Consider the following 24,412-nt stretch of genomic DNA (forward strand, 5'->3'; position numbering starts at 1 on the left):
ATACATATACATATATATGTATGTATGTATGTATGTGTATACATATATATATACATACATATATATACATATGTATGTATGTGTATACATATATGTGTGTATATATACATACATATATATATGTATATATACATACATATATATGTATATATACACATATATATGTATATACACACACACTTTTTTTTTTTTTGAGACAGGGTCTCATGTAGCCCAGACTTGCTTGGAACTCATCATGTAGCCCAGGCTGGTCCTGAACTCTTGATCTTCCTGCTTCAGCCTCCTGGGTACTGGGATTACAGACATGGGCTACCAAGCCCATGTGTTTTAGGTCACAAAACAAAGCCACAGCAAAGCCACTATAAAATAACTTGAAAAGAGAAGCTCTCAACTGAGAATATGCAGTAACCATGCAATTAGCACAAGACACATTACAATAAGGGTCTGAAAGCCACCTGGGCCGGGCGTGGCAGCGCACGCCTTTAATCCCAGCACTCAGGAGGCAGAGGTAGGAGGATCACTGTGAGTTCAAGGCCAGCCTGGAACTACAGAGTGAGTTCTAAGTCAGCTGGGTTAAAGTAAGATGCTACCTAGAAAAGAACAAACAAACAAACAAACAAAAGCCATCTGGAAGGAAAAGAATGTTTAACAAAACTTGAATATGACTTGATGAACATGGCTCTGCTCCACCATCTCCTGTGCTCTGTAATCTGCTCCTATGTGTTAATGTTGGAGTGTAGATTAATACATTGATCACAGAGGCCTGGCAGGGACCTCAGCTGTACAGCTAAGATACATCAGATACGTTTAAAAGCTAAAAACTCGGCTGGGGAGAATGGCTTAGCAGTTAAAGGGTTTGCCTGCAAAGACTAAAGACATAGGTTCAATTCTCCAGTACTCACGAAAGCCAGTTGCACATGGTGGCACATATGTCTGAAGTTCATTTGCAATGGCTAAAGGCCCTGACACACCCATTCTCTTTTCCTCTCCTTCTCACTCATAAATAAATAAACATAAAAAATATTTTTTAAAAAAGCTAACAAAGGCAATATGATAGAGAATGGAATTTCAAGGGGGAAAGTGGGGGGGAGGGAGGGAATTAACATGGGATTTTTTTTATAATCATGCAAAATACTAATAAATTTTTTTTTTAAAGTTCAAAAAAAAAAAGCTAACAAATCATGGAGCTGGAGAGATGGCTTAGATGGTTAAGGTGTTTGCCAGCAAAGCCAAAGGGCCCCAAGTTCAATTCCCCAGTACCCACATAAAGCCAGATGCACAAGGTGGCGAATGCATTTAGTTTGTTTGCAGTGGCTGGGAACTCTGGCATGCCCATTCTCTACCTGCCTCTCTCTCTCAAAAATTAATTAATCAGTTAATTAAAGATAAAAGCTAAAAATTCAGCCTGGGCTACAGTGAGACCCTACCTCAAAACCGAAGGAGGAGGAAGAGGAGAAGAAGAAAAAGGGAGGAGGAAGAGGAGGGAGCTAAATTCATTCCCATAATCCCACTGTTTCCCATAATCCCATTCAGCGTTGGACATCAATTTGACTAGGATGGTGGCTGCAGCTCCAGGTGACTTGGGAACAGAGTCCCTCAGGCCACCCCACAACAGACAGGGCAAAGTGGCAAGACTAGCCAAGTAGCCTTTATGTGCAGGAGGCCCTGGGAGGACAACAGGTCCAGAGAGAGTCCTGCGTGCCCAGAAAAGGAGCCCAGCACATTTTCAGCCTCAGTCCACTGCCCTGTGCCGGTCATGACTCAGAGATGACGCCAGACAGGATGTCACCCAAATGAGACAGCGTTCAGCTTATAACAAAGCTTCACCACCTAACTCCCAACTTAAGACAGCTGTCTGATCACGTAATACGTATGTTTATGAAAATCTTTTTTTTCTTTGTAATGGGGTGCCAAGAGCCTCCAGCCACTGCAAACAAACTCCAGATACACATGCCATTGTGCATCTGGCTTTATATGGGTACTGGGGAATCGAAGCCGGGTCTTTAGGTTTTGCAAGCAAGTACCTTAACCTCTGAGCCATCTCTCTAGTTCTCTGAAAATCTTAAATAGAGCTTATTGGGTTTCTCTGATTACACAAGAGGCATGTGTGAAAATCTCCTGAGCCTTGAGCTTTTACACACAGTGACTCTTGCATTTTCTGCAATATGGTGTATTTTGATTATAAAAAAAAAAAAGAGTAACAGGGGCTGGAGAGATGGTTTAGTGGTTAAAGTTACTTGCTTGCAAAGCCTGATGGCCCAGAGTTCAATTTCCCAATATGCACATAAAAACCAGATGCACAAAATGCCCGTGTATCTTTTAATAATTAAAAAATATTTATTTATTTGAGAGAGTAAAAGAGGCAGATACACAGAAAGAGGGAGGAAGGGAGGGAGACAGGGAGGGAGGGAGAGAGAGAGAGAGAGAGAGAGAGAGGGAGGGAGGGAGGGAGGGAGGGAGGGAGGGAGGGAGGGAGGGAGGGAGGGAGAGAATGGGCATGCCAGGGCCTCCAGCCACTGCAAATGAACTTCAGACACATGCGCCCCCCGCCTTGTGCATCTGGCTTATGTGGGTCCTGGGGAATCAAACTGAGGTCCTTTGGCTTTGAAGGCAAACTCCTTAACCACTAAGCCATCTCTCCAGCCCCCTGCTTCAGTTTTTAATACAGCAGAGATAAGGAACTCTGTTTTACCATTGCACATTAAGCTTAATAGGAAAAATCTCAGAGAATTCTTAAAATACATTGCCACAGCTAACTTGACTAACCATTTTCTAGTAAGTTTTCTGGAACATAAGATTTTATGGGCTGACATGCAGTGGTTGTAATTTTTTTAATTAGTTATATAAGCTTTATTATACCACATTGGTTTCTATAACTATGAACATCATGTGATGTTGGTTTTTTATATTTTCTTTTTCTTTTTTTTGTTTAAATTTTTAAAAAATTTTTATTAACATTTTCCATGATTATAAAAAAAATATCCCATGGTAGTTCCCTCCCTCCCCCCCCCACTTTCCCCTTTGAAATTCCATTCTCCATCATATTACCTCCCCATCTCAATCATTGTACTTACATATATATAATATCAACCTATTAAGTACCCTCCTCCCTTCCTTTCTCTTCCCTTTATATCTCCTTTTTACCTTACTGGTCTCTGCTACTAAGTAGTTTCCTTCTCACAAAGAAGCCCAATCATCTGTAGCTAGGATCCACATATGAGAGAGAACATGTGGCACTTGGCTTTCTGGGCCTGGGTTACCTCACTTAGTATAATCCTTTCCAGATCCATCCATTTTTATGCAAATTTCGTAACTTCATTTTTCTTTACCACTGAGTAGAACTCCATTGTATAAATGTGCCACATCTTCAGTATCCACTCATCAGTTGAGGGACATCTAGGCTGGTTCCATTTCCCAGCTATTATAAATTGAGCAGCAATAAACAAGGTTGAGCACGTACTTCTAAGGAAATGAGATGATTCCTTCGGATATATGCCTAGGAGTGCTATAGCTGGGTCATATGGTAGATCAAAAACATGGAACACTTCCCGAATTTGCATGTCATCCTTGCACAGGGGCCATGCTAATCTTCTCTGTGTTGTTCCAATTTTAGTATATGTGCTGCCGAAGCGAGCACTGCCCATGTAACTTGAGTTCATTTGTGGCAGCAAGAGGCCCTGGGGCTCTCACTTCCTCTCTCTTTCTCTCTCTGCTTGCAAATAAATGAAATAAAATACAAACACACACACACAACAGAAGGAAAACTTATAATTTCCTCAACCATGCTCCTCTCCAGTGATGGGTTAACAGGCAGCCATCATACCTATTCAGCATTTACGTGGTTCTGGGGATCCAACTTTTGGTGCTCATATCTAACACTTCTGCAGCAAGCCCTCTTATGCACTGAGCCATCTCCCAGTGTGAAAGGTAACAGAACTCTTCATGACATCGGGCATACATGGGCAGCCAATGCGTCACAATACCACAGCTAGTCTCTCAGGTCTCGACTGCCACTTCTGACGAACCCAGGGGTTGCCTTCTGAGAGATGCTGTTCTCAAGGCTATACTTCAATGGCCAGGACCTTTCCCAGTCCCCACACGTACAGCAGGCGGAGCCTTTGCCCAGGCAAACTGATGCAGGTCAGCCCAGAAGTGACATCTGGAGGCAGCATGCCTCCAAACCAGGTGCTGCCGCACACAGTCTGGGAGGCACCTGCACATGGCCCTGAAGGTTCGCACTGCTGTGTCCCCAGAGCAGACTTCACGCTCGACTTCCTCCGAGAACAAAGAAAGGAAGAGACTCATTTCAGACTTCCTCCTATTGACTGTCTGCTGCATCTGAGCGCAGTGAGCCAAATCAATTTCCAGTATTCCCGTGCCCCGCTCCTCCAGGACAGGAGCCCTGCCGGCAACGCAGGAGTCACTGACCACCAGAACAGAGCTGCGTTCATAGCTGCTTATTCTTGTGTCAGGAACAGGCACTAAATGCTTTCTCCACAACGAGCTATTAGAAAATAAAATAACCCCAATTCTGGGGGGCTGGAGAGATGGCTCAGCAGTTAAAGGCACTTGCTTGCAAAGCCTAACAACCCAGGATAGATTCCCCAGTACCCATGTAGAGTCAAATGCACAAAGCGGCACATGTCTGGAGTTCCATTTGCAGCAACAGGAGGCCCTGGCATCCCATTCCCTCTCTCAAATAAATACTTTTAAAAAAAAATAACAATTCCATCCATTCTGGGGTCATTCATTCCAACAAACTAAACTGCTTAAGGCGGTAAATTAATCAGTCAAATCAAATGTAATCTTAAACATGGACTGTGTTAACTGTCTACCAAGAGGCCATTGAGGTTGGGAAGAGGACAGGTTGGGAAGAGGACAGAGGTTTTAAGGGAGGAAGACAGCAGACATGTAAGTAAAGGGGCTGGATACTGAGGGTAGAAAGGTCCAAGTAGGGCCAAAGGAGGGAGCAGAGAAGAGAGGGGGACTAAAAGGATAAAACAGGAAACGGATAAATAGTCACCAGTAGATGGAGACGCCATGCGAGAACTGCACTGAGGACATGAAGTACGAAAGGTTGTCACCTAGACACAGTCAACTCGGCCCACTGCTGAAAACTCCCACAAGGGCTGGAAATGCCACTCAGTGAGCAGAGGAAGTACTTGCCTGGCGTACACACAGCACCCTGGATTTGAACCCCCACATAAGCCTGCCTGGAATCCCAGCACTTGGGAGTCTGAGGCAGGAGTTCAAAGTCATCCTTAGCTATACAGGGAGTTGGAAACCAGTTTAGGCTGTATGAGACTCAGCCTAAAAAACAAACAGCAAAAGAAACCTCACACACATTTTTGAATGACTATATATGTGTATGTTTGAACTGTTAAGATACATTTTCAGTTGTATCTAAGGGACATCCAGATGTCTTGAGCTCCAGTGAACACTGTCTGTGCGAGATGCAGCTCGGTTCTGCAGGACCCGCAGAAGAACCAAGTCCTCAAGCAGCTGGCAGAGTGCTACGCACTCTAGAGACTGTGGCCGCTCCACAATGTCTGGGCAGCACACAGCAGCTTTCCCGAGGCCATGAGGGCCACTTCTAGCTACTGGTCAACATCTTAGGGTCAGTGAAACGTCCTTGTACACAGGTCAAACCTGAAATCCTAGATGCTATTGAGAAATACAACTTTCAACAAGCCAAGTTTATTCAAACACTGCTGAGGGTATTACTCCTAATCAGCCCCAAATCTGGGCTCTGCTCCTCGGAGGGTAACCTTGCTTAACTTTTATTGACCTCAGTTTCCTCTGGGTAAAATGGAAACACTGCCTAGTTCAAGGTCAATCAAAGGCAAAAATGTTTTCAATCCTGTAATTGGAAAAATGAGGGAGAGGATGCCTTCTTCACAATTACCACTTAAAAAGTAGGGCCACAGTAATAAATTTTACTTTTAGTTAAAAAATATGAGCCAGCTATGGTGAATCACATCTGTAATCTTAGCACTCAGGAAGCTGAGGCAGGAGGACTGCTATGAGTTCAAGGCCAGAATGAAACTATCTCAAAGAAAAAAAAGGATCATACTGTATATTTTTTAAGGGTAAGATTATTTTGTCCCCCCACAGGAAAGCAGACCAGCTCATAAGCTTGTGGGAATGATTTTCAATGAAGACAAAAATGTAAAATTGGCCAGGCATGGTGGTACACACCTTTAATCCCAGCACTTGGGAGGCACAGGTAGGAGGATCACCACGAGTTCAAGGTTACCCTGAGACTACATAGTGAATTCCAGGTCAGCCTGGGCTAGAGTGAAATCCTGCCTGGGGTTGGGGGGGCAGGGAGGCAGAGGATTGCTGTGAGTTCAAGGGCATCCTGAGACTACATAGTGAATTCCAGGTTAGCCTGGGCTAAACCAAGACCCTACTTCAAAACAAACAAACAAAAAAAGTAAAATCGCTGGGCGTGGTGTCTCATGCCTTTTAACCCAGCACTTTAGAGGTAGAGGTAGGAGGATCACTGTGAGTTGAAGGCCAGCCTGAGACTACAGAGCAAGTTCCAGGTCGGCCTGGCTAGAGTGAGACCCTACCTCAAAACAACAACAACAAAAAAGTAAAAACATGCCAGCTGGAAAGTCACATGGGTTAAAGCATGTACAATTCAGTCTGAGACATCTGGGCTGCTTGTCCCCTCAGCAGCGAGTCTGAGGGTTAGGCTGCTCCTTGGGACCAGGAGTCTACTTGATAGCAGTGCACCCAGCTGGGCCTGCATTGACAGGTGACACCTTCAGGATCTCACCAGCACTTGTTGGTACCTGCCACTGCAGGGGCTTTGCAGTAAGGGAACGTACCTTCTACTTGACTGCTAGACCCAAACAGATATCACCCAGCCACCTGTGCCTGGCAGCGACTCTGAGAAGCAATTATGCTGTTGTGTTTGCCCTAAAACACAGGGGCTGGCTTGATGTGGACAGGCAGACAAGTGACCACGTAGGATCAAAGGTGGCCTCATGGTCAGGTGTGTGTGACTCTGAAGACTTGATCCATGTCCAGCCTTTTGACATTGTGACAAGACGTTGTCATCTACAAATGTTTGGGCTGTATTAAAAAAAAAAAGACAGACATACACACACACATATACATACATACATATATGGTATATTGTATTTATTTATTTGAGAGCGAGAAAGAGAGAGAGATTGAGAGACAATAGGCACGCCAGGGCCTCCAGCCACTGCAAACAAACTCCAGGTGCATGCGCCTCCTTGTGCATCTGGCTTACGTGGGTCCTGGGGAATCTAACAGGGATTCTTTGGCTTTGCAGGCAAAAGCCTTAACTGCTAAGCCATCTCTCCTGGGCTGTATTTTTATAGCTATCGTGGGGCACATGCAGCCCATGGGCTCCAGGTTGGATACACTTGTTCTAGACCACTGTATTGATACGATCGGGGCTCTGGATACAAACTACCAGCTGCCAACCAGACACGATGTCACATGCCTTTAATTTCAGCACTCAGGAGGCTGAGGCAGGAGAATAGATGTGAGTCTGAGGCCAGACTGGGCTACAGAGTGAGTTCCAGGTCAGCCTACAGTAGGGAGTACCTCAAACAACAACAACAACAAAACCAAACCATCAGCTGCCCCACAGGCTACGTACACCATGCTTATGTGTCGACTCTGAATTTGTCCCTCCAGCCTAGGACAGAGGCAGGCTTCACAGGTCCTAGTTTTGACACAATTGTCCAGAGAGAGGAGAAAGGGTGAGAGGTGTTTTCTACCAGCAACCACATGAAGGTTAGGATAAAAACTAACAGAACATGGCTGGAAGGATGGCTTAGTGTGGTTAAGGTGTTTGCCTGCAAAGCCTGAGGACCCTGGTTAGATTCCCCAGGGCCCATGTAAGCCAGATGCACAAGAGGGTATATGCACCTGGAGTTTGTTTGCAGTAGCTGGATACCCTGGTGTGCCTATTGTCTCTCTCTCTCTCTACATGGATAAATAAAATTAAATTAAATTAAATTAAAAACAGAATAGAGAGATTGCTCAGCAGTTAAAGGCACTTGCTTTCAAAGCCTAAAGGTCCAGGTTTGATTCCCCAGTACCCATATAAAGCCAGATGCACAAAGTGGCACATATGTCTAGAATTTGTTTCACCCATTCTGAGTCATTTTCCTTCCTCCCTTCCTCCCTATCTTTATCTCTCCCTACTTACAAATAAATAAAATTCTTTTTTAAAAAAAGGAAATAGTGTCTCTGGCTTATAATCACAGCGTTTGGGAGGCTGAGGCAAAGAGATCTCAGTGTGCTCCAAGCCAGGCTGGGATACAAAATGAGACGTTATATCAAGAATAAAACAAAGGTGAGGCCAGTCACAGTGGTGCATGCCTTTAATCCCAGCATTTGGGAGGCAGAGGTAGGAGGATCGCTGTGAGTTCCAGGCCATCCTGGGCTAGATTGAGACTCTACTTTGAATTTAAAAAGGGGGCAAGGAGAAAGAAAAACCAAAATAAATAAATAAAACAAGGGCAGGGGAGATGGCTCTGTGGTTAAGGATGCTTGCTTGCAAAGCCTGTTGGTCCAGATCCAATTCCCCAGTAACCTCGTAAAGCCCAAAGCCAAATACACAAAGTGGTGCATGTGTCTGGAGTTTATTTGCAGCATCATTCATTCTCATTCATTTGCTCTCTTTCTCTAAAATAATTAATAAATAATATATAAATATAGCAAAAACGGCAGCAAGCTAACCAAGATCCACTTTATATAGCTGAGGGCTTAGGGAGATGACAGTTTCCCCACACCTCAGTATCCTCATTTGAAATAAGGAGCTGCTATCCATTGGGGTGGCTAACTGCTTTTCTGATAGACTAATCTACAAAGCCAATTCAGCAGGGGAAAAATAGCAAAACTCATGTTGAGATAAACAGTCTCTCATTTACATAGACAATTTCAGAGAGGTAACTCAGTTGGCTAGAGTCACAGGAGTGACACTGGTAATGACCACGGTTTTTTACTAAGCAATGCTGGCCATGTTAGTTACAATGTTTATCAGCAAAGGCCTACCACAAGACAAGTCACATCTCTTTTAGTGAATGAGACTTCCTCCAGAAAGCCAGAGTGTACCTCATCTCCACTAAAATAAATAAATAAAATTAAAAAATCAAGTACTGGGCCCTGGCCTGTTGATGCAAGCTTTTAACTCCAACACTAGTGAGGCAGAGGTAGGAGGATTGCTGTGTGTTCAAGGCCACCCTGAGACTACCTAGTGAATTCCAACTTTGGGGTAGAGCAAGACCCTACCTCAAAAAAACAAAAAATAAATCAGGTACTGTTTGTAACAGCATACAGCGTTCGAAAGAACAGCGGAGTCTTAAAAGCTAGCTCCGAGTCTGGGTGAAGCAGATCCTTCCCAAGGCAAGTCGTAAGAGAATCCACCCACAGGAGGGGCCAGAGGAGAGCGAAGGGTAAAAAGACCCACGGCAGAACTCGGAACAGAAAGCATGCGTGTACTGTGCCCCGAGGAGTCGGTGATCACGCCACAGGCCCGGCTTCAATGAATGAGCCTGCGCGGCTGGAGGGCACACACGATCCAGGCCTGAGGGCCTCCCCGATCCCAGGGACACCTGACGCACACAGGCTCGGTCCTGATGTTACCCCATGGATGCAAGTGGCTTGCTCGGTCTTCTCCCACGGCTGGCCTCCTTGAGGACGGGGCTGAACAGAAGATACCCACCCGGGCAGGCACCCCCGATCAGGGGTCCGCGTCCTCGCCGCCTGCCTTCGCCCGACCCCTCCCTCTCTCCCCCGCCGCCCCGGAGCGTCCACGTCGGGCACTGGACGGCCGCAGTGGGGAGGGCGGCCGGGTGTCCACTCACCGCACTCGGCTGGGTACTGGTCCGCCCAGTCGCCGGACTGCGGGCAGCCGCCGCCCGCCGGGGCCTCGTGCGATTGTCGGTGCTGCAGCTCCTGCTTGAGCAGGGACAGCGGCGAGTAGTGCTCGGTGGCCCGCGCGCACACCAGCGCGCCCAGCAACAACAGCAGCAGCAGCGGCGGCGGCGGCCGCAGCGCCCAGGCTACAGCGCCGCCCAGGCAGCCGCAGCCGCAGCCGGCAGGTGCCATCTTCCCGCACGGCGCACGCGCGGCCGCGCTCGGGCCTGCGGTGGGCAGGTGGGCGTGGCGCGCGACAGACTGCCCGCCGGGAGTTGTAGTCCGCATCCCGTCAGCCTCGGGCCCGCACCTAGCATGTGGACTACAAGTCCCAGCAACCCCATGAAGAGCCCCGTCCGGGCCGGACCTGGCGGCTTCCGCCAGAGACCGGAAGTGAGGGCCCAACAGGGGCTATGGGAACGGGTGGGCGCAGCGGGAGGCGGTCTGGCAAGGGCGCCCTGGGCGCCGAGGGGGCGGCGTCGGCCCCCTGCCTGTACCGCTGCATTGAGTGCAACCGGGAGGCCCAGGAGCTGTATCGGGACTACAGCCACGGCGTGTTCAAGATAACCATCTGCGTGAGCCGAGGCGGGGAGGTGGCGCCGCGGGCGGGCCTGGGGCACGCTGTGGCCCGCCAGTCTGTTGGTGGGCGGCGGGGACAGCGTCACCGACCTGCGAACACGTGGGGCGACGAGAGGTTCCTGAAGGGATGGCGAGGGTGTCCGCCCGCAAGGACATTGGCTGGGCCACTGATGCCCTAAGACGTGCGGCCGCCGAGAGTGTCGCTCCCTGGAGGAGTGGGCAGAAGGATCGCGGGTTCGAGGCCAGCCTGGGCTACGTAGGCCTTCGCTCAGACGATGCATGTGATTTCTGAGGGAAGTGGAAACGGGAAGCATGTCCGAGTGTATATTGAGCCTGAGAAGCTGGAAGCCGTGTTTGACGTCCGTGTGGTGTAGAGGAGCACTGTGCCTTTGAATGGATCAGTTTCTCCAAAATAAGGAAGTGGTTGCTAAAAGTAAACCTAGTTCCCAGTGAGGTGCTTCCCTGTACTCGTTTCCGGGGCCGGAGTGGCCGTTCCTTCCTTTCTTCCTTTCAGAGTAGAGGCAGGAGGAAGAGAAAGAGGAGGGTCAAGCAGGTCTCCCGGGAGGAGAGAGAGCCCGAGGCGTTAGTGAGCCCCGTGGGTCCAGGTGCTCCGGAGGGAGCATGCACTGAGCTTACAAGAGCTCCTTATTTTGATGTCACCCTGTGACAGTCCATTGTGTAACACTAAGACTAGGTATGGTGGCATGATTGTCTCACCCTTCTAAAGTCTGCAAAGCTAGAGAATAGTGGCCCTAGTTGACTTTGGCATCTTAGAAGTGTCTGGTCTAAGGCCAGGCATGGTGGCACAAGCCTTTAATCCCAGCGCTCAGGAGGCAGAGCTAGAAGGATTGAACGCCACTAGTTCGAGGTTGCAGAGTGAATTCCAGACCAGCCTGGGCAAGAGCAAGACCCTACCTGGAACCCCTCCCCCCCCAAAAAAAAAAAGAAAAGAAAGAAAGAAAGTGCCTGGTGCATGCAGTGGCTGAGGAAAGGGAGCTCTGGTTGTGATGTAACATTCGTTCTTCAGCCATCTGCCAAACAAAGGAATGCAGAAGGACCAAGGGCTACCGTCTCTCCCGGTTCTAGCTTTCAGAGCTTATCCATGTCCTCAGTCTTACATTCAGAGCACTGTCTGAGGGAGGGTTTGGAGAGTTTTTGAAGGACAGAAAGGGGGGACCTTGGACTTCGACTTCTATGTCAGGCTTGAAGTCCATGCATGATGGGAGATTGGGTGGCCACATCAGTGGACAGGAAGAGGAGGCTGGGAAAGGGTGTTTATCCTGAACACAGGATTTCTGAGAGGGTCTTCTCACCCTTTACTCAGGCAAAGAACTGCTGTGCCTCCATTTTTTGGGGGGAGATTGAAGTTTGAGGGAGTGGCACCCCTCTCTTTACAGATTCACTTGGTGACTGGGAAAAGAGCCCTGTTTCTTGTAATGACATGAAGTGGAAAAACTTCCAATTAGAAGTGAATCCAGCTTTTCATTATCTTGAAGTGTGTGGTTAATAGTCTTCTGTACACTTGACTTTTCTTGTAGCCTTTTCTATAGCCAAAAGGCCATCCTAGGGCTGGAGGAATGGCTTAGTAGTTAAGATACTTGCCTGTGAAGATTAAGGACATAGGTTTGATTCTCCAGGTCCCACATAAGCCAGGTGCACATGGTGGCACATGCATCTGGAACTTTTTTGCAGTGGCTAGAGGCCCTGGCATGCCCATTCTCACCCTCCCCTCCGTCTCTAATAAATAAGTAAATAAAAATAAAATCTTTTTTTTTTTAAAAAAAAAAAGGTGTGCACCACCACACCCAGCTATTATTTTTCAAGAGGCCATTCCTAAGCCGGGCGTGGTGGCGCACGCCTTTAATCCCAGCACTCGGGAGGCAGAGGTAGGAGGATTGCCATGAGTTCAAGGCCACCCTGAGATGACAGAGTTAATTTCCAGGTCATCCTGGACCAGAGTGAGACCCTACCTCGAAAAAAAAAAAAAAAAGAGGCCATTCCTAGTATGTTTGTATACTTGCTACTCCTACTTCTGTGTGGTCCTGTCAACACTTCACAGTAACCACTTTGAATTGTAGCCACTCAGTTTTTGTAATAAATGGTAACATCAGTGCAGTCTTGAAAGATTCTGTTGAAGACTGTTCAAATGGGATTTGGTTGCATTGTAATCCTGTGTCTAGACATCTGAGCTCTAAATGGGTGACCATAAGGTGTTGGGTTGTTTTGGAAGCCAAGGGGTACCTTGATTGTGTGAACTGGAACCAGCCTGCACAACCCAGGTCCTTGCACTTTCCACTGTCTGGTAGCAGAGACACGGCTTCCTTCCATGTTCTCATTGGACAAAACCCCAAGCTTCCCCTGGTGTGTGCCACCGTAGCATTACTGGCATTGTGCCCAGCTCTTTCCTAACCTGTGGCTCTCAGAAGTTCAAAGGGCAAAGAGCTCTGCTAAACACTTCACAACTGAAGGATGGGTACCAGCTCATCAGTGAAAGTGCACCAGGGAGTTTTAAAAGAGTTCACGGAAATCGAAAATAGACTTGAAAGTAGCTTGGGTACTCTTCTGTTTAGAATGGGGCTTTAAGTCAAATATCTCTTTAGTTTTCCAGTGTGTTTTTACCCCCTGAGGCAGAGTCTCACTATAGCCCAGGTTGTCCCCCTGAAACTCACTCTGCAGGCCAGGCTGGTCTTGAACTCACAGTGATTCTTCTACGTCGTTTTGTTGTTGCTGTTGTTTGAGACAGGGTCTCCCTATATAGCCCAAGCTGGATCTTTCTGCCTCCACCGCTCACTCCTGTCTTGAGATATAGATGTGTGCCACACCTAGCTTTCTTTTTAGATTCTTGAATATGAACATAAAATACTACTGTGTGGGGGTCGATGCTTATATTTAGTCACTTGTGAACCACTTCCTGCATAGATGAACATTGCTGATCTGAGTAGAACTTTGCTTAGGTGTAGAGCCTTGTTGCTATACAAGTCTAAGACAGACTTGTTTTGAAGTCAGTTAAGATTTCAGAATGTACAGATTTGCTTGTGCTAATGTTATCTTGTGTTATTTCAGAAATCCTGCCAAAAACCTGTAGACAAATACATCGAATATGATCCTGTAATCATCTTGATTAATGCCATTTTGTGCAAAGCCCAAGCCTACCGGCATATTCTTTTCAACACTAACATAAATGTAAGTTGTGGTGATTTTTAACTTTTTTTTTTTTTTTTTTTTACGAGGTAGGGTCTCACTCTAACCCAGGCTGACCTGGAGTTCACTACGTAGTCTGAGGGTGGCCTTGAACTCATGGCGATCCTCCCACCTCTGCCTCCCAAGTGCTGGGATTAGAGGCGTGCGCCACCATGCCCAGCAATTTTAAAATATTTTAACATTACTTGAAACTCGTGTGCGCACGCACACACACGTCATCTACATGAAACAACACTGCAGCTCCAACGTGCCTGCTGTACCGCACAGCCGAGTGCTTCTTACCTGACCAGATGGCGCTGTCTTTGACTATCAGATCCATGGAAAACTCTGCATGTTTTGTTTGCTTTGTGAAGCATACCTGAGGTGGTGGCAGCTGCAAGATTCAAGCCAGAACACAGCACCAGATGACCTGATTCGCTATGCCAAAGAGTGGGATTTCTATAGGATGTTTGTGATTGCTTCTTTCGGTAAGCAGACTTCCTGCTTTCCATTCTTGGCTAACTGGCACCTAAGTATTTTGATGAAAACAGACATGCTGTGATTCATGGTAAAAGGAGCTAGTTAACACAGGACTGGAGAGTACTTTTTTTTTTTTAATAATTAACAACTTCCACAATTGTAGACAATATCCCATGGTAATACCCTCCCTTCCCCCACTACCCCTTTGAAACTCCACTTTCTATCATATGCCCTCCCCCTCTCTTTTATTTTGATGTTATCATCTTTTCTTCCTCTTATGATGGTCTTGTGTTAGGTAGTGTCGGGTACTGTGAGGTCATGGATGTCCATGCCATTTTGTGTCTGGAGGAGCACGTTGTAAGGAGTCCTACACTTCCTTTGGCTCTTACATTCTTTCCGTCACCTCTTCCGCAATGGACCCTGAGCCTTGGAAGGTGTGCTAGACATATTGCAGTGCTGAGCACTCTTCTGTCACTTCTTCTCAGCACTGTGATGCTTTCGGAGTCGTCCCAAGGTCATTGCCATCTGAAAAGAGAAGATTCTCTACCAAAAGTGAGAGTAGCATTAATATATGGGTATAAACAGTAAGAGAAGTGCTTACTGGGCAGTTTGATGAGCATAATATATACATTTAGCCAGACACCAGCAGACATTACATCCCTAAGGCTCATGACTACCCCTGCTATAGGTTTTCATTATCAGGATATATTCCCTCCCATGAAGCAGGCCTCCAGTCCAATTAGGGGGCAGTTGGTTTCCCCCATAACAGATGTGCCACTATTGCACCGCTGGCTCATTTGGCCTGCCTGACCAAATATAAGGCTTGCAGTGTCCACTGTTGGGTATCTTCACTGGTGATTTCTCTCTCTCCCATTGAGCTGCATGCAGCATGGCTTTTTCCAGCTTTCTGTCAGCTGATCTACATGGAGGAGGTTTTCAGCTCAGCTCCAGCAGGGTTTCTCAGTGACATTGCAGCACAATTATGTGGAGTCTTCAGCAATAGGGTCTTACCATCTATTCCTGGGTGGAAACCAAGGGCCTTGGCAATGGCCTGGCCCAAGAACTCACTGGAAGGTATCCTATCATGAGACTACTTTTTTTTTTATTTAAGACTGACAGAGAAAGAGGCAGAGAGAAAGAGAGAATGGGGGTGTCAGGGCTTCTAGCCACTGCAAAGGAACTCCAGATGCATGCACCCCTTGTGCATCTGGCTAACATGGGTCCTGGGGATTCAAGTCTCGAACCAGGTCCTTAGGCTTCACAGGCAAGCGCTTAACCACTAAGCCATCTCTCCAGCCTGTGACTACATTTTTTAAAGATTTTTATTATTTATTTGAGAGAGAGAAAGAGGCAGATACAGAGAGAGAATGGGTGCACCAGCTGCTGTAAATGAACTCCACACGCATGCGCCACCTTGTGCATCTGGCTTACTTGGGTCCTGGGAAATTGAACCTGGGTCCTTTGGCTTTGCATGCAAGCACCTTAACTGCTAAGCCATCTCTCCAGCCCTGGAGACTACATTTTCAGCTTTGCCACTAACTTGCTGGATTAGTTTGTCCAAATTACCTGCTTGCCCTTTTGCCTAATAAATGGTAGGGACATAGCTGTATTTACCAGGTTAGGAAGTTTCATAGAACATTTTGAAGCATAATGTTGATAAGCTTCCATTTTTAAGCAATGATTATTCAGCTTGACTATTAGGTCAAGCCCATCATTATTAAAAATATTGATTGCAACCAAAAAAAGAAAAGAAAAAGAGGGCTGGAGAGGTAGTTTAGCTGTTAAGCGCTTGCCTGTGAAGCCTAAGGACCCTGGGTCAAGGCTCGATTCCTCAGGACCCATGTTAGCCAGATGCACAAAGGGGCCCATGCATCCGGAGTTCATTTGCAGTGGCTGGTGGCCCTGGCGTGCCCATTCTCTCTCTGCCTCTTTCTCTCTGTATGTCAGTCTCAAATAAATAAAAATAAACAAACAAACAAAAAAGAACCAGCTGTGGTGGCACACACCTTTAATCCCAGCACTCGGGAGGCAGAGGTGATAGGACACCATGAATTCAAGGACACCCTGAGACTACATAGTGAATTCCAGGTCAGTCTGAGCTAGAGTGAGGCCCTACCTCGAAAAGCAAAAACAAAACAAAAAAATAGTTTTAATAAAGCGGTTCCCCGGCGCAGTGTGTAGTGACGTGGGTGTACGTATTTAGTGTTGTTTGCTGCCTATAGGACTGCACACAGCACACAAGCTACTCCCCAGACTTACTTGTTGTTGGGAAAGTGCCTTTCTCCAGAATTCACATTAAAGTCTAAATTGCACTGAATAACTTCTGTGGCAATGATTAGTTTTCATACTTCTCTGCTTCTGAGGCATTTGACTTCAGCCAGGTGTGATGGCACACCTGAAATCCCATCTACTCAGGAGCTGTGGCAGGATTACTTAAACACAGAAAGTTGAGGCCAGCTTCAACAACACTCCATCTCAAAAAAATAAGTGAACAAAAATAAAAATAATAGTCGGGCATGATGGCACACGCCTTTAATCCCAGCACTCGGGAGGCAGAGGTAGGAAGATCCCCATGAGTTTGAGGCTACCCTGAGAATACAGAGTGAATTCCAGGTCAGCCTGAGCTGGAGTGAGACCCTACCTCGAAAAACCAAAGAAATCCTGGGCTAGAAGTGTAGCTCCATTGGTAGAGTGCTTACCTGACAATCACATGGCCCTGGGTTCTATCCCTAGCACACAAACCCGGTATTATGTTGCACACCTATAATCCCAGCTCTCAAGAAATGGAGGCAAGAGAATCGGAAGTTCAAGGTCATCCTCAGGACAGGCTGTCTCCAACAAACAACAAACATTGTGATGGTTTATATTGACTGTCAACTTGACAGGACCTAAAGTCACATGTGAAGACCTTCTGTAAATGTGGGCAGGGTTCCGAACCATATAAGACGGAGATAGCTGGCAGAGCAGTAGTGTTCGGTGCTCGGCTCTGCTCCCCCACTTTTGAGCCAAATGTGGCCCGCTGCTGCTGCCGTGCCCCCCCCTGCCGTGATGGGCGTAAGCTGGAATAAACCCTTCCCTCTTAAGCAGGCCTTTGTCCCAGCAATGCGAAAGTAGCTGATAAAATAATAAATGAGGGCTGGAGAGATGGCTTAGCGGTTAAGCGCTTGCCTGTGAAGCCTAAGGACCCCGGTTCGAGGCTCGGTTCCCCAGGTCCCACGTTAGCCAGATGCACAAGGGGGCACACGCATCTGGAGTTCGTTTGCAGAGGCTGGAAGCCCTGGCATGCCCATTCTCTCTCTCTCCCTCTATCTGTCTTTCTGTGTCTGTCGCTCTCAAATAAATAAATAAAAAATTTAAAAAATAATAATAATAAATGAGTAGATGCTTCAGGCAATCATGGAACATAATTTAGTGATATTCTGCAGTATATTTCCATGTCACATTCTGGACCCCTCTTTTGTCGTATCTGCCCTTGTCACTCCCTGCCAGAACTCCCAAGCATCCATGTCTCCCATAGACCTTTCCCCTGACCACTGGACAGCTAGTAAGCCTGCTGTCACAGCCATGGGAGCTCCTCTGCCAGTCGCCGAGACTGAAAGCCTTGGAGTCACACCTGGAGCTCACAATCAGGACCTCAGGAATTGCCCTCATTCCACCTTCAAAATCCTGCTCCTGCACTCTCACTGCTCCCCTCTGCCTCCACACCTGTGACTTGGTACAGGCTGGAGTAACATGGCGACCTCCTCTGTCCAAGCCCTGTTTTCAGAGATTGTTCTCCAAACAGAACTTTCTGATAATGTCCTAATCAGTCCAAATCCCTGGGTGGCTCCTCTGCAAGAAAGCAGATTTCTGTTTGCCTCAGATTAACAACTTGAGTCTTTGCAATGGGACTAGGGCCTGACCTTCCTGGGTATTGTCCATCTTACTTCAGCTGCTGCCCCTCCGGCCCTCTCCAGGTCAGCCTCTGTGGTTAACTTGTCCAGGCACGCCTTTGAGATCCAGCTGAGAACCTTTGAACTGGCTCTTCCCTTTGCTGCTGGACTGCTTGTTCTTGATGCCCCTTGTTTGGCTTTCTCATGTCCCTCAGGTCTTGGCTTAAACGTCAGTCTTCTCAATGAAACTTGTTCCAGTCAACCCTGCCACCTCTGCCCCAACACTCCTGGTCTCCACTCCATCCTGGTGACTTGCTACTCTCAAGTCTCTTACCATCTCCCCTAGCACAGGTGTTACCTGTCTTCCCTACGTAATGTAAACTCAATGCGGACTTGGCTTTTTGTTTCAGTTACCCATGTAGCCTGAGCACTTGGGAAAGTGCCTCATCTGTAGTAGCTGCTCAGTAGGCCATTATTTAGGTGACTGAGTGACTACTTACAGATATGCATGTGTTCCAACCTGAGCAGCCCCCATCAGCTAGAGTCCAGTTACTCATTCACTGTCCACTATTAGTTTATGTACTAGATATTGGGGATGTAGCCAAGAAACTGCATGGAAGTTCTCTGCCCTTTGGGAGCCAGAGTCAGGACTAGGTTAGGATTTCTTTGCTCAGTTTTATAACTTCAGCAACCATGATTCCCATTCCAGCAGTAATTTGAGATAGGATTTGGACTTTGCTAAAACTTAAAACCCTTTAATGGGATATTCTCTATTATGGTCAGTTAAATAATATTTGAAATGTACAAGATATATTAGCATTTACATCTTATAGAACATTAATAACAGAAATACTTTTTAGCATGTCACTTACCCAGAGAGCTACAGTATAATTTAATTTCAGACTTTAAAGCAAAGCCTCACTGAGCATGATGGTACACACCTGTAATCTGAGCACCCTAGAGGTCAAAGCCAGCCTGGGCAACATAGCAAGACGCCACAGAAACAAGAAACAAAACTTGTTAAATTCTATTTCTTTTTTTTTAGTTTTTGAGGTAGGGTTTCACTCTAGCTCAGGCTGACCTGGAATTCACTACGTAGTCTCAAGGTGGCCTCGAACTCACAGTGATTCTCCTACCTCTGCCTCCCAAGTGCTGGGATTAAAGGCGTGTGCCACCATGCACAGTTTATATTGCTTAAATCATGCCAGCTAGATTTGATATGGAAGTCTGTGAGAGAGAGAGAGAAAATTTGCTATTATGGAGGTATTTCTTAGGAAATCAGCTGGTGTTCTATTTGAGAGTTAGGGTTTACATATATGGAATAAGGCTTAGATGTGGAGACATGTCAGTATTTTTATTTCTCATTTGCTCCATAGAACAAGCCGCCTTTTTACTTGGCATTTTCACTTTCCTATGGGTAGAGCAACCGATGACAGCAAGAAAAAAGCCCAGCTTCCTCCTGCTGCTGAAAGCTTTGCTGTTGTCGAGCTATGGGAAACTCCTGCTGATCCCAGCTGTCATCTGGGAGCATGACTACACGCCTCTGTGCCTCAGGCTCATTAAAGTGTTTGTCCTCACGTCAAATGTCCAGGCAATCCGAGGTGAGTGTGCGCTTCCATTCACTTGCAACCTCTAGTCCATATGAAAGTTTTAGGGATTTAGAGCTCTTTGCTGCACTTTGATGAGTTTTGAGTCTTAGCAGTGGTCACCACCATCTACAAAAAGAAGCTTCGAGCTGGGCATGGTGGCACACGTCTTTAATTCCAGAACTCGGGAGGCAGAGGTAGGAGGATTGCCATGAGTTCAAGGCCACCCTCAGATGACAGAGTTAATTCCAGGTCAGCCTGGACCAGAGTGAGACCCTACCTCGAAAAACCAAAAAAAAAAAAAAAAAGAAGCTTCTCTGACCAAAAGTGAGAGCAGCTCTGATCTTGAACATAAACATAAATAATTACAGGGGGCTGCAGAGATGGCTCAGCACTTAAGGCGTATGCCTCAAAACCCAGTGGCCCAGGTTCGATTCCCCAGTAGCTATGTAAAGCCAGATGCACGAAGTGGTACATGTGTCTGCAGCTTCTTTGCAGTAGCAGGAGGCCCTGGCACACCTGTTTGCTTCCCCCCACGCCCCGCCCTCTCTCTTTCTCTCTCTCTCTGCTTTTAAATAAATAAATTAATATTTAAAGGGTGATTTGATGGGCACAACATATCCATTTATCAAATAGTAGTAGTAGCTTCCCTGTAGGGCCTGCTGTGTTTTCAGCCAGAGTTTTGACTAGGTGTTTAGCATTAGGCAGGAATTCCCTCCCATGGAGGGGGCCTCAAATCCAGTCAGAAGTACAAGCCAGGTTTGGTGACACACACCTTTAATCCCAGCACCTGGGAGGATCACCATGAGTTCAAGGCTATCCTGAGACTACATAGTGAATTCCAGGTCAGCCTGAGCTAGCATGAGATCCTACCTCAAAAACAAAACAACACAAAAAATAAGAAGTACAGTGCATTACCTCCATAACAGATGCCACTGTTACTCTAGTGGGCACATCTTGGCTGGCTGGCCAGCCGGCCAACTATGAAAGTACTGTTTTGGCCTGGCATGATGGCACATGCCTTTAATCCCAGAACTTGGGAGGCAGAAGTAGGAGGATCACTGTGAGTTCAAGGCCACCCTGAGACTACATAGTGAATTCCAGGTCAGCCCGGTCTAGAGAGAGACCCTACCTTGAAAAACCAAAATAAAAAAGTGCCATTTTGAATGGACCTGCTGCCTGATGCCTGTTATCATACTGCTTCTCCTGCAGCTGTGACACCACCACACTGCAGATAGCCTGTCCTGTTACTGTCTTCACAACCTTAGAGGTGGTATTTTTTTTTAATTATTTTATTTGCAAGCAGAGAGAAGAGATAAAGATAATGGGCATGCCAAGGCCTCTTGCCACTGCAAAAGAAAACAAAAACTCCAGGTACATGTGCCATTGTGCATCTGGCTCTATGTGGGTACTGAAGAATCAAACCCTGATCCTTAGGCTTTGCAGGCAAGGGCCTTTCCCAATGAACCATCTCTCTAACCCAAATATATTAAAAAAAGAAGAAGAAGAAATTAAAGGGCTGGAGAGATGACTTAGCAGTTAAGGTGTTTGCCTGCAAAGCCAAAGGATCCCAGTTCAATTCCCACATAAGCCAGATGCACAAGGTGGCACATGTATCTGGAGTTTGTTCTCTCTCTCTCTGCCTCTCTCTCTCAAATAAATAAATTAAAAATTTAAAAAATAAAAAAGCACACAGGCTGTGGTTCAGGAGGAGAAAATGCATTTCAGGCATGACCAACCCAATGGCCATAGGCTACATGCATCCTAGGATAGCTTTGAATGATGTCAGCACAATTGTAGACAATGTCATGTCATAATGTCAATAGAGACTAAAAAGAACAGGGGCCAGTAACCTGCAAACAGCAGCTTCATGTGGGAGCTCCAGCACTGACTCAGGGTGTGGTGATAGACAGGCTCTGAGGGCTCTTGGCTCCCTTTGTTTTCTAGTAACTCTGAACACCAACCGCAAGCTCTCCCTGCTGGCAGTGCTCAGCGGCTTGCTGCTGGAGAGTACCATGGTCTACCTCTTCCAGAGGATGGAGTGGGATGTGAGCAGTGACTGTGCCATCTACAAGTCTCAGAACTTTTGAAGGTACTGGAAACGTCTAGAGTGAACAAGTGACCACTTGCATCAGATAGGGCACTTACAATAGACCAAAGAAATGACGCCAGCAAAGCTGTAGTTTGGTGAATCAGTGAGTTTAGTTGGGGTTACTTCCAAGAGCGTGGGCAAGTTACGGGCCACTAAACCGCTGAAGCGAAGTCCGTCCCTCGTAGTGGTTAACTACGTGTCCATTCGTGGGATGTGGCTAGACCCGGTCTTGCGTGTCACACTGCTGAGAGTCGAGAAGAGCAGAAGCCATGCATGAGCAGAAGACAGTGTTCCATAGCAGTCCCACATCCAGACACAGATCTCAGCTAGGTGGCACTGTGACTGAGGGGCGTCTCACTGCCCTGGGTCTTCTTCCTCAAAGACTGAAGGGCTGGTTCCTCGGTTCTTCAGCTCCACATCTGTAGTGATTGCTTCCAGGACCCTGTCCTCACCCTCTATCAGATCCTCTCCAGCCACTCTGCTTCCTCCCCCTCCTTCTACCCCGCTTACCTCTGTCCCTGACCTTTGGGTTCCCCCCGCTTCTGACTGCTGCTCTGTCCTAACCACACCGGGCCTGGAGGCAGCTTCTGGGTTCTGGTTCTGTCAGGCTCTGCTGATGCCCACGCCTTGTACCCTCCTGCCGCCCAGCCTTCTGTATCCACACGGCTCAAGCGTCTTGAGCTGCCCACCTCTGCAGTGTGCGGACTTGGCAGGACTCTGGTGACCTCTAGGGTCCTTCCATGTAAGAGACTGAAAGAATCAGAACGTCCCCTACCCGCAGCTCTGTGCCCCGCCTGGCCCCCTCTGCTGAGTCCAGCAGCTGCCCTTTGTGGGTGCTCCTCAGAGTGGAACTTCTGCCTGTCCGTCTTCCCTCTGTTCTGTCCAGCTTCTGCTGGGCACAGTTCCCTCTGGGGCTGTTCTTACATGAGAGGCCCTTGCCCTGCACTTGAGGCTGCAGGACCCAGGGTGAGGAAAGCAGAGATGCAGGAGGAAGGGGCTGGGTTTGAACCGAGGTCAGGGAAGGGAGGCCACACACTAGTTCACTCCTATCTCGTTCAGTTTCCACGGTTCACACAGCTCTCAGTGCCCCAGCTGTCCTGCTTCCTGCCACCCTTCAAGCCAGTCCAGCCTCTTCGTTCCCCCTTTCCCTTCTTCAGAGGCGCTGCTGTGCCACCTGTTGACCCCCCTGTATGCAGGTGGCTCGTTCCCTCAGCTTTTACAAACAGCAGCTCTTTCTTCCGAAACACTGAGCTGTGTCCTTTCTTCCCTGCCTCTCTGCGTTAAGTGTGCTTCCTCCCCGTCTCCTGAGCTCGCGGAAGCCGCTGTAGCTGCTCTGCATGGGCCTCAGCCTCACTGAGCTTCTGAAACACCTGGTGGCTTTCTGTGAGACTCTTCTACCCTCCTGCTCCCCTTGTAGGGCTGCTGGGCCCGGTCCCTTGCCCCCCATAACCAGGACAGGCCTAAAGTAGTCCCCGCCTGACAGCATGCCCTCACCTCTTCGCCTGGACTGTGGCTCAGCCTCCTGGACAGCCTTCCCTGCACTCGCCCCTCCCTCCCACAGCAGGCCTTCTCCCTGTCCTGAGGAGGGACGCCTATCCACACCTAAACCCTGGTGCCTGCTCCCATGCCACACCCACACCACCTAGTCTCAGGGTGACGTTCGTCCCCACTGTCACACGTGCTTCTGTGTGTCTAGCTGTCTGCTGTGTTTGTAGTCGGGAAAACAAGCTCCCACAGTCTTAGAACTGACTTCAGAGGTTGTGGCCTGCTTTGTAATCTCATGCTTTGTGTCTCCTCAGGGCCAGCCTTGGAAGCATTTCCCCTGTACTGACTGGTCAGCAGAGTGGACCCTTCTGATTCATTCTCTACTGTCCACAGCTTTATTCTTTACTCACTGAGATAAGACCAGCTGCATCAAAAGAGGACATGATGGAAGCCAGGTTCTTCAGTTCTAATGAGTGAAGTGATGCTTAGACTGGGAACATTTCTGAAGAAAGAGGCCCTGCCTTCCCACACCCAGCAATCCCAGGAAGCTCTGAATCACTGACACACGTGTGTTTGCACACACATATGTGCACAGGCTTGGGGGTGGCTGCAGGCTTTGGGTGTGTTCCACAGGAAGATCTGTGCATAATCCCAGGACAGGGTAGACACTGTAGTTCATGAGGAATGAAAGATCCAGGTTTGGAGGCTGAAGAGATGGCTCAGGGTTAAAGGCACTTTCTGACCTGGTTTGATTCCTCGTATCCACATAAAGCCAGATGCACAAAGTGATATATGCATCCAGAGTTCATTTGCAGCAGCAGGAGGCCCTAGTTTGTTATGTCTGAAGTAAATATTAAAGAAACAAGGTTTGATCCCTTTGGTGTATTTGTATCTTTTATATTTAAATATTATATTATCATCTTAAATAATATTCTGGGTTCTTCCAGCAATAGAAACAAAAAAGCCTTTCAGAATAAACCAAGTTTTTGTAAATTTTGAGATGAGTCATCTCCTTTTTTAGGTTAGCTGATCCTAGCCAGGCATGGTGGTACACACCTTTAATCCCAGCACTCAGGAGGCAGAGATGCGAGTTTGAGACCAGCCTGGGCCAGAGTGAGACCCTATTTTGAAAAAATAAGTCTCATGTCTTTATGAAAGTGCACGTATACTCCAGCTCCCCTGGGAAATTGGCCTCACAACCATAACTGCAGTATACCTTGAGATGCTGG

At 47.4% G+C, this 24,412-nt stretch overlaps 2 protein-coding genes and 1 non-coding gene across 12 annotated transcripts in view; 1 reads left to right on the top strand and 2 right to left on the bottom strand.

Annotated features, from left to right (window-relative positions):
* Ttc13 (tetratricopeptide repeat domain 13) overlaps positions 1-10,101 on the bottom strand; it is a 63,221-nt gene extending 53,120 nt beyond the window's left edge. For all 6 annotated transcript variants that reach the window (XM_045149997.1, XM_045149996.1, XM_045149995.1 and 3 more), the window contains exon 1: positions 9,858-10,101. In XM_045149997.1, the coding sequence (XP_045005932.1) occupies positions 9,858-10,101 (244 nt within the window). The remainder of the gene's footprint in view (positions 1-9,857) is intronic.
* On the bottom strand, positions 3,531-3,637 carry LOC123461079. The gene has a single exon (XR_006637397.1). It is a non-coding gene; the product is annotated as a U6 spliceosomal RNA (small nuclear RNA).
* A 207-nt stretch (positions 10,102-10,308) lies between the features above and the next one.
* Positions 10,309-24,180, top strand: Arv1 (ARV1 homolog, fatty acid homeostasis modulator). Of its 5 annotated transcripts, none has more exons than XM_004659694.2 (6): positions 10,309-10,484; positions 13,552-13,671; positions 14,003-14,156; positions 19,397-19,621; positions 21,554-21,698; positions 23,498-24,180. In XM_004659694.2, exons 1-5 carry the CDS (start codon positions 10,323-10,325, stop codon positions 21,694-21,696), a joined length of 804 nt encoding a protein of 267 aa, XP_004659751.2. In that variant the 5' UTR covers positions 10,309-10,322; the 3' UTR covers positions 21,697-21,698; positions 23,498-24,180. The 5 variants fall into 5 exon arrangements, with proteins under 5 accessions (XP_004659751.2, XP_045007020.1, XP_045007021.1 ...); XM_045151085.1 differs by having other exon boundaries at positions 19,442-19,621; XM_045151084.1 differs by lacking the exon at positions 10,309-10,484 and adding an exon at positions 10,572-10,744.
* Positions 24,181-24,412: the final 232 nt, after the last annotated feature.

The sequence above is a fragment of the Jaculus jaculus genome, chromosome 5 (assembly GCF_020740685.1).
Source record: "Jaculus jaculus isolate mJacJac1 chromosome 5, mJacJac1.mat.Y.cur, whole genome shotgun sequence".
NCBI classification, from domain to species: Eukaryota; Metazoa; Chordata; class Mammalia; order Rodentia; family Dipodidae; genus Jaculus; species Jaculus jaculus.